The 14,974-nt window shown below is 44.5% G+C and overlaps 1 protein-coding gene across 8 annotated transcripts in view; it reads left to right on the top strand.

The window, feature by feature from the left end:
• Window positions 1–14,974, top strand: part of DNM3 (dynamin 3) — a 629,085-nt gene that overhangs the window by 563,431 nt on the left and 50,680 nt on the right. For 2 of the 8 annotated variants that reach the window (XR_011022036.1, XR_011022035.1), the window contains exon 22: window positions 13,437–13,615. The exons of 1 other annotated variant lie outside the window; for it this stretch is intronic. Coding sequence is in view for 1 of the 7 variants with exons in the window: in XM_068239887.1 (XP_068095988.1) it covers window positions 13,437–13,506 (70 nt within the window). In the remaining 6 variants the exon portion in view is untranslated. Of the gene's footprint in view, window positions 1–13,436; window positions 13,750–14,974 lie in introns of those variants that run through there. 5 more of the 8 variants (XR_011022038.1, XR_011022037.1, XR_011022039.1 and 2 more) reach the window with 4 other exon arrangements.

Below are 14,974 nucleotides of genomic sequence, written 5' to 3'. Positions count from 1 at the left end.
GCGCGATCCCAGGAGACAGAACAGAAGAGATAGCTGGTAGCAACCGCTGCACCAGCTATACTCCAAGAACAGAGATCAGAACCATTTCCTGTCGACCACCAGGGGCAGGACAATGGCAAAAGGCAAGACAAGACAGAACAGGCAATACAGATAATACAACCTGACTGGGCTAGAAGGGGAGCCTAAAGCAACCCCCAGGAATTAACTATACTAGATAGCAATGGCTGACACTCCAGCAGTGTCCATCAGGAACAGACCATGGAAAGGAAATGTCCAGCAAAGCATTCTGGGAGCAGAATGCTTTTATAGTGCCAGTCATCAAAAGAAGGCAGGTAAGGGATTTGCATGACTAACGTATGCAAATTCCTCAGCATCACAAGCTGCAAAACTGACAGAAGCTTTTCTTTCCAGAGTCCTGCAGCATGCAAATCAAAACAATGGTCAAAAAGCTGCCTGCCTGCACAGGCAGCTGAGCAAATCATCACAAGCACATGATCCTGAACACTAGGGAATGGAGGACCCTGCCAGAGGCTTACAATCTAAAGGGTGGGGTAGTAAAAGTAATGGGATAAAGGTCTGTCTAAAACAGGCTAGACAGAGACCTGCAACTAGTCAGGGTAGGAACACAGGTTGTGCCGGAAAGGTAGCATTTTACTGCATATGCATTTGTTTTGCACATGCATTTTTCTTGCATTTTGCATGCATGCATGTTTGCATATATAAATCGCATATGCGCTTTATTCAAATCATTAGGAAGTCAACAGGAAGTGGAAAATGCATTAAAAAAAGAACAACAAAAAAACACACACACACAACACGTGTAAAAAACTGCACTAAAACACTATACCTCAGTGTCACCATTGACTTTCATTATGCACGTTTTAGATGCATTTTGGAAAAATATGCAGCAAGACCAGCGTTTTTATAAACGCACATTGCTGAACACTAGCACATGCGGTTTTTCATGAGGTCCTTTGACTTGCATTATGTGCGTTTTCCACAACGCTAGCGTTTCTGCCTAGTGTGTTCCCAGCCTCTCAGCTACTAAGTTGCTATACAGCTGCTACTAATGAGATCTGAGGCACTTGCTAACATCTATGACATGCAACAGCAATTTGCTGCTGTCATGTTGTGTAACATAGATGTCGGCATCTACATTGGATAATATTAGTAACAAAGCTTAAGTAACTTAGCTACGATCATATTACATAGTTACAGCAGCGGGAAAAAAGACCCAACCTCCAATTTTTCTGTAATAAAAAAACAAACAAAAAAAACCCACGTCCTGAGATTTTACCTAATAGCAGATACATACTGTTACGCTTCCTATGCACTGGCAACGTTTAACATCACGTGCTGAGCATAAGAATTGCAAGAAATGCAGATTTATCACTAGTGTGGAATATACAGAGACACAGACCAGGGATAAAGGAAAACAAAGGTTTATTGAAAATGCACACATAAATTTAGCAAGTGTCAAGTGTCAACAACAATGTACATTGACTTCATGCACGGGAAACAATGCAAATAGAACCAGGCAATCAAATATAAGGAAATATGCAACAGTAAATGGAGACCATAAACTGGACTAGAAGTTGCAACCAGGGATATAAATAGATACAATAAGCGCTCCCTGCACGTAGTAGATATGCAGGGCAGCCTTAACCTTCCTGGCGGTAAGCCCGAGCTGACCTCGGGCTATGCCGCCGGAAGGCACCGCTCAGGCCCCGCTGGGCCGATTTGCATAATTTTTTTTTTGCTGCACGCAGCTAGCACTTTGCTAGCTGCGTGCAGTGCCCGATCGCCGCCGCTACCCGCCGATCCGCCGCGCCGCAGTCACCCCCCCCAGACCCCGTGCGCTGCCTGGCCAATAAGTGCCAGGCAGCTCTATGGGGTGGATCGGAATCCCCTTTGACGTCACGACATCGGTGACGTCATCCCGCCCCGTCGCCATGGCGACGGGGGAAGCCCTTGGGATCGCGATCGGAGGGGCTGGGGGGATGCCGCTGAGCAGCGGCTATCATGTAGCGAGACTTTGTCTCGCTACATGAAAAAATTAAAAAAAAAGATTTGCTGCCCCCTGGCGATTTTTTAGCAAACCGCCAGGAGGGTTAAAGGGAACCCAAGGTGAGAGTGTTATGGAGGCTGCCATATTGGTTTCCTTTTAAACAAATACCAGTTGCCTGGCAGCCATGCTGATCTACTTGGCTGCACTAGTGTCTGAAGTACACCAGGAACAAGCATGCAGCTAATACTGTCAGATCTGACAATATTGTCAAACACCTGATTTGCAGCATGCTTGTTCAGGGTCTATGGCTAAAAGTATTAGAGGCAGTGGATCTGCTGGATAGCCAGGAAACTGGTATTGCTTAAAAAGGAAATAAATATGACAGCCTCCATATAACTCTTACCTCTGGATTACTTTAATTATATTATGCTAGTGGGCACACTTAACCCGGGACCCTGGCTAATATATACACATGAATTATTTACAATATATACGCGCACACACACATCGACAGGCAATAATCAGTCAAACAAGCAAGGTCAAAACCAGAGAGATAAACAGTAATATAATCGCTTAGGGAAAGGATTTGTCAAGGAATAGCAAAGGTCATACACGGGTACAGGGTTCAGGAACAAGGCAAGGAGGGCTAGATCACAGATATCAGGAACATGTAACGGGCTCAGTGAACTAGCCATGAACTGGTCTGCTGGAGCTGATGACTGTATATAGTGTGCTGGGAGGTCAGATGACATTGGCCTCAATTCACTAAGATCATGCTGGAGATAATAAGGCAAGAGAAAACTTACCTCCACACAGTGAGAGAGTTATCTTATCTCTTCATTCCTTAAGTTACCTCCTCTGTAGTTAATTTACCTCCTCTGTAGTTAATTTACCTCTTCTGTGGGTATTTTCACATGCAGTTAATTAACAACCTGTCTTTAACTCTCGAGTTATTTTAAGGATTGGAGAGTTAACTTAAAGACAGAAGAGTTAACTTTAGGTTTGCCTGAGGTAAAATGTTTCCTGTATAATGCCTTATCACCATGGTAACAACTGTAGAAACATTATTAAAGACAGGAGATAAGCTTAGTGAATTGAGGCCAATGTCAAGGTGATCTCAGATCTGCCCTCATTAGCAGTCTGCAACAGAATAGTTCCTGAAGGAGAGACCTCTGCTGGTGGGCAGAGAGAAATTCAGGCTGCATAAGGACATCTGCTGGTGTGAGAGAGGAAGTTCATCTAAATAGTTCACAATGTCACCAGCATATGTGGATTGAGACATACACACTACATATGTTGTGAATGGTGAAACAAATAAATGCAAAACAACAATCTTGCTCAGTGACAGTGTATACCAAAACTGGCCCTGCTGTGCATTTGAAAAATGAAGTACGGTATTCAAATCACACATGATTACAGTGCCATGGAATATGTTGGTGCTTTATAAATGAATAAGAATAATAATAACTATAATATGATATAACTTATACGACTGAAATGTACTTGATATGATAATGATATGTACTCTCATTGGGAAAAAACACATATTGCAAAATAACATGATGTCTCATTAAACTGTGTATAGTGTGTATGAAAAGCATCTGAGAAATGATTGTAGTAAGAACAGGTGTCATTAACTCCAATATAGCAAATTACAGAGGTGAAATTAGCCAAGGAGGTTTGATGGGCTTAATTGGAGCTTTGCACAGGACTAATCAGATTCCAAAGGCTAATTATAGATACTTGATAGTTTGACATATTAATTTAATAATCAAGCTTTCGAGTAATTCATTGCAGGTAGTCACCTGGGTCTGATTAGTCCAAATCAAAGCTCCAGTTCAGTGGTCCTCAAACTAAGGCCCACGGGCCGAATGTGGCCCCCTGAAGCTTTTTTACTGGCCCCCCACACACAAAATGTATTACTTATAGTTGCGGTCAGCTACATATTTAAATATTGGTGGTCCGCATATAGAATAGCAGTGCTGCCACCACCCATCCACATGGAAGCCAGAAAGCAGTAATTTGCTGCTTTCCAATCAAATTCCACATCAGGTGACCACTGCTGTCCAAATGGACTGCAGGTTGTCACCTGGATATGATTCACTGTGTGGCCCGCCAAGACTTCTACATCATTTTATGTATACTCCGGCCCCCCAGCAGTCTGAAGTATGTTGACCCGGCCCTCGACCCAAAACGTTTGGGGACCCCTGCTCTAGTTTCTCACAGGTGAATTCCATGTCCTCTGGAGCTATAAAATGTAACTAAACTCAGAATTCACGGGGGCGTGGCCGGAAGTCCATGGAGTAAGTCGCAGCAGAGGTGAGCTCCCGCTCCAATACCCGCAATACCCATCCGACTAAAGAACCTGCTGGCTATACAGCCTCACAAATCATACCTATACCTTGGTGGATGCACTTGCGCCCTCTGGACTTACTTACGTGATGGCTCGCCGCGGATCGGAGGCAGTAGCCAAGCTCCAAAAATTCCGCATGGACGCGCAAGATGGCGACAGCAGAGACGGCAACGCCGTGGAAGACGAAGACGTTCCCGCGCCCTCCCTGAAACAGATCCTACAGGGTATAACGGCCTGCCAGGAAGCTCTCACACACATTACCACCAGGTTGGAGGAGGTAAAATCGGACGTATCCCTTCTCAGAGCGGACATGCACTCGCTCCGTGCCAGAGTTACTGATACAGAGGAAAGGGTGGGCGCCATAGAAGACAGACTAAAGCCCCTAGAAAAAGACTCCTTGCAAACGAAGCGTGATGTCTGTATGCTTAAAGAGCGACACGAAGATCTCGAAAACAGAAATAGGCGCTCCAACGTACGAATTGTGGGCCTGCCCGAAAAAATTGAAGGGAGCGCACCAGAAAACTTCGCAGAGCAGCTTCTGATAGAGCTATTCGGCAGATCCACATTCTCCTCTGCCTTCATAATAGAAAGAGCCCACAGAGTGTCTGCTAAAACCCCTGCGCCAGGCCAGGTCCCGAGAACCTTTATTATGAAGCTCCTTAATTATCGTGACCGAGACGCCATCTTGCGCGCTGCTCGCGAAAAAGGAGAAGTATCCCACAGCAATGCTCGTCTTTCTTTTTACCCAGACTTCTCCATAGATCTCCAGCGTCAAAGGGCACAATTTATCCATGCGAAGAAACGTCTACGTGATCTGGGCCTCTCATATGCAATGCTATACCCAACCAAGCTCCGTGTTATCGATGGGGACCGCACGCACTTTTTCACCTCCCCAGAGGCAGTGCAAACCTGGCTGGACTCTAGACCTACCTCTCGTAACTCTCCAAGCCGTGTGGAAAACACTTCGTGATGGGCGTGAGTACTGCTATAGGAGACTAGTCTTCTCTTTCTTCCCTGCTATAACTGTTCTCTCCTCTGCCCAACTATACGGCTGATTCACTCAGCAACTTTTCCCGCTACAGCACAGTTAATGCTTCGCCTGTTACCCAAGTATTGTATGCAATGTGCTGCGGCAGCCTTGGATTGTATGTCCAGACTGGACCTATCTTTTACTGCTGCCCCCGGACAATGGAATGGAACTCCTCTACATTTAATACGAGGCCCCCTCAGACTTGGCCGCTAATTGCACAGTTCTAGACCATCAAGAACTCAATCCGTATATATGAGGCCAGGTTCTCCTTTAATACACCTGGTTTTGCCCGTGCAATGTTATTATTATATGCAATGTCTCTTTTTCACTTGAGTGTTTAATATGTGATTTAAGGCTACAACCTATGCCATCGACGGGTGACTAATGCACTGGGGTGTTGTCGGCGTGTACTGCGGGGCCGGGAGACGCCCAGCTCATGGCCCCTTAAACTAAACTATGCTAATCTGCTCTGAACCCCGCCATCGCCCTACACTGCCTATACCCCGAGACGCTTTGTTACCCCCCTGTCAACGGACCTCCTGACACCTCTCCATTTGTAATTAGGGGGGTCTCCCCTCCCCGCAGCGCGGACACAAAACCATGTGCGTCCAGTGGGGAATAATATACCTAATTACTAGGCTGCGACAGCCAAAAGATATGTCACTAGAAGAGACTGAGTCAAGAGCTTACTTGTTTCACAACAAATTTTGCGTACCAACCGGTCTTAATATCCCTCGCAACTACACAGGTTCTGCAAATAGGACATAAAGAGCGGGAGCTTGCCCTATAGGTGTGGGGTAAGTTGAAGTGCTCTTAACCTACCCCCTGTTCACAACAACCTTAGTTCTTTTACACCCCCCCCCCCCCCTCTGGGAGAGGGCCCTCAACCTCGCCTGACGTTACGGGCGGAACGGAGCCCCTCTCACATAGGGTTGACTTGTGAGTTCTGTGTTTTCCCCCCAAGCAGGCACTGCAGCAGCAGCTGTATCCTGCTTGTAGACTGTTCTCAAGTTCTAGGTTTTGGGACCAAGGACCTATCTGCGTTTAGATGGGTCAGGGTGGGATAAAGGGGTTTGGGTGTTTTTATTTTTCTTACAAAGTTTATTTTCTATGTTCCTCATTGACAAATTCTCATACTCGGTCATGGTATCAATACTACAGTCTGTATCTCCCCCAGGGCAAGTATGCAAAGCACATATTAAAAGCAAAAGATGGCACTTCATAAACTAAAAGTTATAAGTTGGAATGTTCGCGGTCTCAATGACTCTAGAAAACGCCAAATGATTATGACGTACCTTTGTCGCCATAAACCAGATATTGTTGCCCTTCAGGAAACCCACCTCACAGGCGGGAGGACGCAGGCGTTAAAACGTGGCTGGATAGGCTGGTTAGACCACTCCTCCTACTCCCAATATTCCCGCGGTGTGTCATTACTCGTTAAAAAATCTCTCTCATTTCAAATGCTCACAGTAAAGGAAGACTATCTGGGGAAGTATATCTTTATGCACTGTAGGATTTCAGGTATCCCCATCCTGCTTTTAAATATCTACATCCCGCCCCCATATGACTCCTCAGTCATTAAAGAAGGCGTACAATTTACCCTTGCCCATCCGGGAGTTTTTACAATCTGGATGGGCGACTTTAACGCAGTGTGCAACCCCGCTCACGATCGCTACCCTCCTAAGCAAGACAAACCCACTAACTTTGCCAACCTCATGAAAGAACTCCACTATTTAGATGTATGGCGCTGCTTCTACCCACAACAGCGTGGATACACCTGCCATTCCGCCACGTTTGCAGCCTCCTCCCGCTTAGATCACTTCTTTGCTACTACAGCTGTGTTGCAAGCAACTACTTCTGTAGGTATGCTACCCCGATTAGTTTCAGACCACTCACCCATCTACATAGAATTTACTTGGGGACAGCAATCCCCGTATCGCTTCTGGAAACTCAACCCCTTTTGGTTAGAGCTCATTACTACACATGATCAGGTCACCAAACATATATGCGACTTTATACATACACACAGGGATGAGGAAGATGTGTTATTGGTGTGGAATACTTTTAAGGCCTTCCTGCGGGGTGAGCTTATCTCGGCAGTTGCAAATTGTAAAAATGACACAAAACAGCGTGAGCATGATCTGATTCGTCAAATTGACACGCTTCGTGATGCATATTTCTCCTCCCGTGACCCACACCACTTACTAGCTTGGCGCAAGGCACTGTGTAATCATAAGCAGCTTATAGATGAGGTTGCCAAATCCAAACTATTCTTCGCTAAACAGACCTTTTACGAACAGGGAGAGAGAGCGGGCACCCTACTGGCAAAAATTTCCAAATCCTATACCTCTCCCCCAGTAATAACCCACATTGCAGATAGACATGGGGCGTCAGTTACTGGCACCGCAGAAATTAACCAGGTATTTTACAACTACTACAAATCCCTCTACAGCAGTGCTACCCCAGCTACCCAGACCGACTCTGAAATTTACCTCTCCGAACTACAATTGCCGCGGCTGACACCAGAACAGAGTGAAGCATTAGATGCCCCCCTGTCAATAGAGGAATTAAATATAGCAATCGCATCATTCCCTAATAAAAAAGCGCCAGGCGTAGATGGTATTCCCATTGAAGTCTACAAAAAATTTGATGAAGTAATTACCCCATTTTTGCTGCAAACTCTTGTTGATGCCTTTAAGATAGACGCGCTACCTAGCTCCATGCAGGAAGCCCTAGTTGTTGTTATACCCAAACCTGGCAAGGACCCGCTATACTGTGAATCATACAGACCAATTTCACTTCTTCCCACCGACATAAAAATTCTAGCGAAAGCCTTGGCCATTAGACTAAACTCAGTAATACTATCCCTTGTGCACCCGGATCAAACGGGTTTTATGCCTGGTAAGAACACCGCCATGAATATAGGCCGCCTGTGGACTAATATTCAGGCGGAGCATACAAACTCTGGTAGTAGAATAGTGGCATCCCTAGACATGGCCAAGGCTTTCGACACTGTGGAGTGGCCCTACCTTAACGCAGTCCTTGTCAGGTTTGGGTTCGGAGACAATTTTTGCAAATGGGTACGCATGCTGTACAGCTCCCCTAAAGCCAGAGTTTGCACAAATGGCTGGATTTCGGAAACCTTTGGCTTGGGACGCGGCACGCGTCAGGGGTGCCCCCTCTCTCCCCTACTATACGCCCTAGCTGTGGAGCCTCTGGCCTGCCGCATCAGAGCCCACCCCCGAATTCGCGGCTTCCGCACTGTCCACACGGAAGAAAAGATAGGACTCTATGCTGATGACACAATTCTTTATTTGGCAGACTCTGATGAGTCCTTGACCTGTGCGCTCTCAACAATTGAGGAGTCTGGTTATTACTCTGGGCTCAAGCTTAACAAATCTAAATCAGTTCTTCTATATCTTGACCAGTCGCCTCCCACCACTAGCCTTTCCCATAAAGGTCTCCAGACGGTCCAATCGTTTAAATATTTGGGTGTTCAAATAAGCCTCCCCCCGCAAACCTATTTGCAAACTGAAGTTCTCCCCTTAATACAATTAGTACAAGCTAAGTGCAAAATATGGTCCAGACTGTATCTCTCCATTGTTGGTAAAATTAACCTAGTTAAGATGGTACACCTGCCCAAACTGCTATATGTGTTTCACCAATCCCCTATATACATCCCAGCCAATTTTTTCAAAAAACTTCGTACCTTAATTATTGCATTTATTTGGAATAATAAAAGAGCCAGAATTAAATTTTCTCTGCTTATTAATCCCAATGACATGGGCGGCCTTGCCCTCCCATCACTGCAACATTATTACCTTGCGGCTCAACTACAGCATTTAGCCCCCTGGTTCATGACAGGAGATATGTACAACCCAGAGGCTTTGGGATACAGTCTGAACCTTAACAAAGAGAGTGTAGCCCTTGATTTACTTAGAGGAACTAATACCTCCCAGTTCAAGACAAATACCATTCTATCCCAAGCTCACTCCGTCTGGAAACGAGCCAGTAAATTATACCCGTCATTAAGTCACGACCCACGTACCCCTTTATGGCATGATCCAACTCTCCCCGAATTTTCCACAATCCCTGATTCTCACTACTGGGAAAGAAGAGGCATCACCTTTCTATCACAAATATTAGAACAAGGGAAGCTTACTAACATCTCCAATCTCAGTAAAACTCTCCCCACTCTCAGCATTCAACAGTTTAGATATGCTCAACTGCACCACGCCTTTTACGCCCAATTTGGGAAAAGCCCCGTTCGTACTACCCCACACCCACTCCTTGAAATTTTGGTAAAAGGCCCAGCTAAGCACCTCATAGGAGATTTATACAAAGAATTAGTGCTAAATAAAGCCCTTGATCGTATGGAACCGCTCAAAGAGAAATGGGTAAAGGAGGGAATAGACCTATCAGTAGAAGACTGGGAAGACGCATTGGAAGCCCCTAAAAAGATCTCTGTATGTAATAAAAATAGGGCCACTCAAGTATACATACTCCACCAGGCCTATCTGACCCCCGCCAGAATTGTCAAATACAAAACAGGAGCCTCTGCCCTATGCCCTAAATGCGGGGATCACTCCCCAACCTTTTTTCACATAATATGGCAATGCCCCGCAATCCAAACATTTTGGCTGCAGATAATAAACTTCCTGCATGACAAAATGGGCTGCCCAGTAACTATGAACCCAGCTTTGTGTGTGTTAAGTATAATAACTGATGAAGAAATGCAACCCAATATTAAAACCTTTATCCACGAAACACTATTTGCAGCTAGACAAGAAATTGCTCTTAGATGGCTGGCAGTAGAGGCTCCTACGTTTACATGCTGGCGTAAGAGGCTTAATGCGGATTTGCCCTACAAAAAACTTGTATATTTACACAGAGACCGCCAAAAACAATTCCATTTAATATGGGACAGGTGGAAGGAGGGATCTTGAGTGCAATGACCATCACCCTATCCCTAGCATCTACAATTTGCCTGAGGCCGCCTTACACTCCATCTCTTTCATTTACATGTTTTTTTTTTTTTGTTTTTTTTTACTGACTTGGGCTGAACTTTTCAACTTCACTGTTAATACCCGCATGCACGTTTAATGATACCCTGAAATGTGGAATATTAAAATATGCTATGCTCCTTAATGTGCAGGCTATATGTTGTACAAGTTCTGCCTCGGAAAGGAAAAATTCTTTTTTCTCTGTAAAACCACTTTCATTATTTGCCATTTTCTTTGCAGTCATTATGTGCTAATAATTCTGATATACATTTGTATAACCTGGTAACTGTTTGAACGCTGTATCACATGACCAATTTGATCAATAAACTTCCTTTTTTTGTTTAAAAAAAACAAAACTCAGAATTCACACTCTTGTCAAATTATTATGTATTTATACAGTATAGTGTTGACATCATTTCCATACAGCTTACAATAGAGTTCCGGTTAACTGGAACTCAAGAATCCGGCCGTCTCAACTTACCGGCATGCCCGACAGGACACAATGGGGGCATTCCTAACTTAGACTGCACAGCAGAAAATGCTTACGAATCCTCCGGTGTCATCCATTTCATGTCTTGCAGCTCCCAGTTGCTTTGCAGTGTCCTTGTATAGCTCCCTGGTACGTCACCTGACCCAGATTGGGTCATGTGACACACCGGGGCCGTGCAAGGAGATCACTGCAAAGCAGCTGGGAGCTTTCAAAGGATTCGTAAGCATTTTCTACTGCACACCACTGTGCAGTGCATCCATTATAAGAGGTTAGTGTCATCATTTAACGCCGTTTGCTTGCCGGATAAATGAGACTCTACTATATTAAGAATATTGAGTTAATATTATCAATATCCCTACCACACTCAAGCACCGGTGTTGTTAATACCTTTGTCATTAAAAGACCATTTTGAATGTAATACTAAGGGACCATTTTATGCAGCAAACATAAATGTTGCAACAATCAAGCCAGAGGTTCCTGGCCATCTCCACCAAGACCTCAAGGCTTATGAACACTTCCTTCCCCTCTTTTGTAAAACTCTTGAACTCGCTATATGCCCCATGCAATTCCATGCAGATAGTGCCTTGCTGGGATTCAAACTAGGGAGCCAGTGCTGCAAGGCGAGAGAGCTAACCACTCTGCCATTTGTGCTGCCCGTATTGCTACTGTTACCACTATTGTGATCTGCTTATATTTCAATCTGCTGCTACCTGTTATGTCCTGCTGTTGCCAAAACCATTTCCAGCATGACCCAGTCGAGCTTTGTGAATCAAACGGATTCTGATGCTATAGTGCAGTAAACTGAGGTATGGATAGTGCAACTGTGGGGATTCATCATACCAAGTATATTTGCTGATCCACATTGCTGTGCTGTCAAACTCGGAATGGAGTAGCAGGATTCTGCACAAAGTAGAGGCACTGGTATACATTATGTAGCATGTTCTTCTGCCATGATTTGTAAAGGGAAGTAGTGGGATACACATATGATAAAGGTGTGTGTAATGTGCTGAATACTGGCAGCATATGTAAATGCTGCAAATGTAAAGCTGGCACAAGTAATGGGCTTTACTCTTTTGATGGGGCCTTTATTGGACTGCATATGTTTTGGGACACTTGTAATGGGCTACACTTACTGGTGGGATGTTTCCCAGCTAGTGAACAGTTTCGTTCAAACCTTTTACTGGAGCAACCGGAACAAGTATACACACTGTCTGTATGGGGACTATAAAAGTGTTAGACATGGGAGCTACTAAGAGAACTAATGTAGGGCTAAACAAAAAAAGGAACAACTATACCTTATAACTAACCCATATGCGCAAACACGACACCCCCATTCACATACTACCTTATCCTAGGTGTCAATAAAAGTGTGTCCAGTGCTTTTTTGTGTTTTGTCCAGGGCCGGATTTCCCATAAGGCACTGTAGGTGCTCGCCTACAGGTGCCTTATGTGGGAGAGGTGGCCCCCCTCTCCTCAGATCACTGACCTCAGGCGCTTACACCCTAAGCACCACTAAGGATGATATGAGACGGTGACATAAGGCTGGAATTAGAGTTCAGAATAGTTTTCCTTGGCCTGTGTTCAGGGGCAGAGCCTAGGGAGCCTGTACAATGGTGGTGCAATGTGCTGTGCCAAATAACAATGTACGTGAGATTTTCTCACCCCAGCAATGAAATGCCTTTTCAACCACCAGCAAAACGAAAAAATACTCAGAATGAATTTTACAGAACTTTTCCAACTTTTAGGTACCTTTTCAATGGCAACATGCTGAAAAGTTATTTTGAAGAAAAGAGGAAAAATTATCTCCTAGAAAAAAAAAATCAGAAAAAAAAAATGAATCGCATATGGGCCATCAGTGCCTTTAAAGAGACTCTGAAGCGAGAATAAATCTCGCTTCAGAGCTCATAGTTAGCAGGGGCATGTGTGCCCCTGCTAAACCGCCGCTATCGCGCCGCTAAACGGGGGTCCCTTCACCCCCAAACCCACCCCCGCAATACTTGGTCGTAGATTTGGTCGTGATTTATTGCTTCCTGGAGGCAGGGCTAACGGCTGCAGCCCTGCCTCCAGTCGCGTCTGTCAGCGGCGCATCACCGCCTCTCCCCCACCCCTCTCAGTGAAGGAAGACTGAGAGGGGCGGGGGAGAGGCGGAGATACGCGCTGACAGACGTGCGTGGGGCAGGGCTGCGGCGGTTAGCCCTGCCCCAACCAGGAAGCGCTCCCCCGCTGCACAGAGGGGATTTGGGGGTGAAGGGACCCCCGTTAAGCCGCGGGATAGCGGCGTTTTAGCAGGGGCACACATGCCCCTGCTATCTATGAGGTCTCAAGCGAGATTTATTCTCGCTTCAGACTCTCTTTAAATTAGGCACTGACATAACCCCATCTTATGTAAAATACTGTTCCCCCTCCATGCTGTACATGATATGAAATTGTGACCTGCATCAAACCAAAAGCAGGTAAATCAGCCAACCATTATCTCATTTCCATGGCACCTTTTTTGCATATTTTATGTACTGAATTTGTTCTGTTCTTACTCTGCTTTTTCTCATTTCCAGCCGAAGACCTCCTGCCTCTCCCACATGTCCTACTGTTGTCCGTTCACCAGACACTTCCTTGCTGGACTAAGAGACTGGCCATGACTGCTATGCACATACATGTGACAGTTGTTACTGTCCAGGCTTGCATCTGTGTGCATCTAATAGGACTGGATCACTGCTGTAATATTTCCTCTTTGGTCAGTGTTTAGCTGGACTGTTGACCCATATTTCTTATGCAATGTTCAGTGTTTTCATGTTCTGTGTAATTTTTAATTCTGTGGTTGTGGTTGTAAAGTCTTTTGTTTACTATAATAAATAGATTAATAGAGGTGTGTACTGGAAGAAATGCATAGGTTGCCATTGCCTTCACCTGAAAATGTCTGGTTGCCATGCTGAACTAAACTTTCAGTACTCGAGTTATGTATTTTTAGACTATAAAACACACCGGAAAAATATAACGTTTTTCCTATACCCTATATTTTGTGTATTAGGAGCAGGCCCTTACAGACTGGAAACAAGTATTCATTACATTTTGTATTTAAGTTTTTATTGGGAGTAATAAAAGTACAACAGGAGGACACCCCCAGGGGAGCCCTCGGTCAAACAATCAGCAAATAGAGACAGGCAACACTGTAATACGTACTGAGGTAGGTGGTGATCGACACCCTAAAAAAGAACACAGAAACAATGGAAGCCCAAATGGTGCAGTACGTCACAAGTTCAATGGCAAATGTCAAAAAAGGGTTGTGGTACTCACAAAGGAAGGTTGCACAGGGGGCAACCAACCACTGAAGGCAGGTGGAGATTTATAAACCCGACTCCACTCGGGTGACCAGCTGGAACTAGATCCAGTCGCACTGTTGGCAAAACAACAAAAAGAACTATCAGTGGTGGAGGTCAATTAGGACATATTTAATTTCAATGTGCTTTTGTACCATAGATTAAGAAGACCAAACTAGATGCTATCAGTTGTGATTATTATTTGTATTATTATTTAGTATTTATATAGCATTGACATGTTCCGTAACAATTTTACATAGCATATGTAGTCCATCAGACCAACTTACTCTAATCCCTGCCACAGTCATGTGTCCATCGTAGTTTAATATAGGCCAATATAGGGGTAGGACAAATAACTTATCTGTAGGTTTTTGGGATGTTGGAGGAAGCCAGAGTGCCCAGAGGAAACCCAAAACATACAAACCCCAGCCAGTGATGTGCATGTTTCTTTAAAGCCACTGGCCCAAAGTTTTGAAGCTATCCAGTCAGACATCTAGCATTTTCAGAAATGGCAACTCTGGTGAGCGACTGTTATTTTTCTCAGTGCATATAAAGTAATAATCCAATTTTTTTTATAAATGTGCATTAAAGTATGAGTGTACAGTATTATGAAGAAAAAACTAATACTCAAGAAAAAAATTGAAACAAATTGTTATAATGAAATTATTATTATGCATTTATATAGCACTGACCTGTTCTGCAGCACTTTACTGAGTAAATACCATAGTCATGTCACTAATGGTCCCTCAGAGGAGCTCATAATCTAATCCTACTCT

The sequence above is a fragment of the Hyperolius riggenbachi genome, chromosome 6 (genome assembly GCF_040937935.1).
Source record: "Hyperolius riggenbachi isolate aHypRig1 chromosome 6, aHypRig1.pri, whole genome shotgun sequence".
Classification (NCBI taxonomy): Eukaryota; Metazoa; Chordata; class Amphibia; order Anura; family Hyperoliidae; genus Hyperolius; species Hyperolius riggenbachi.
The sequence above is the reverse complement of the archived record's forward strand: the minus strand, read 5'-3'. Positions and strand labels throughout refer to the sequence as shown.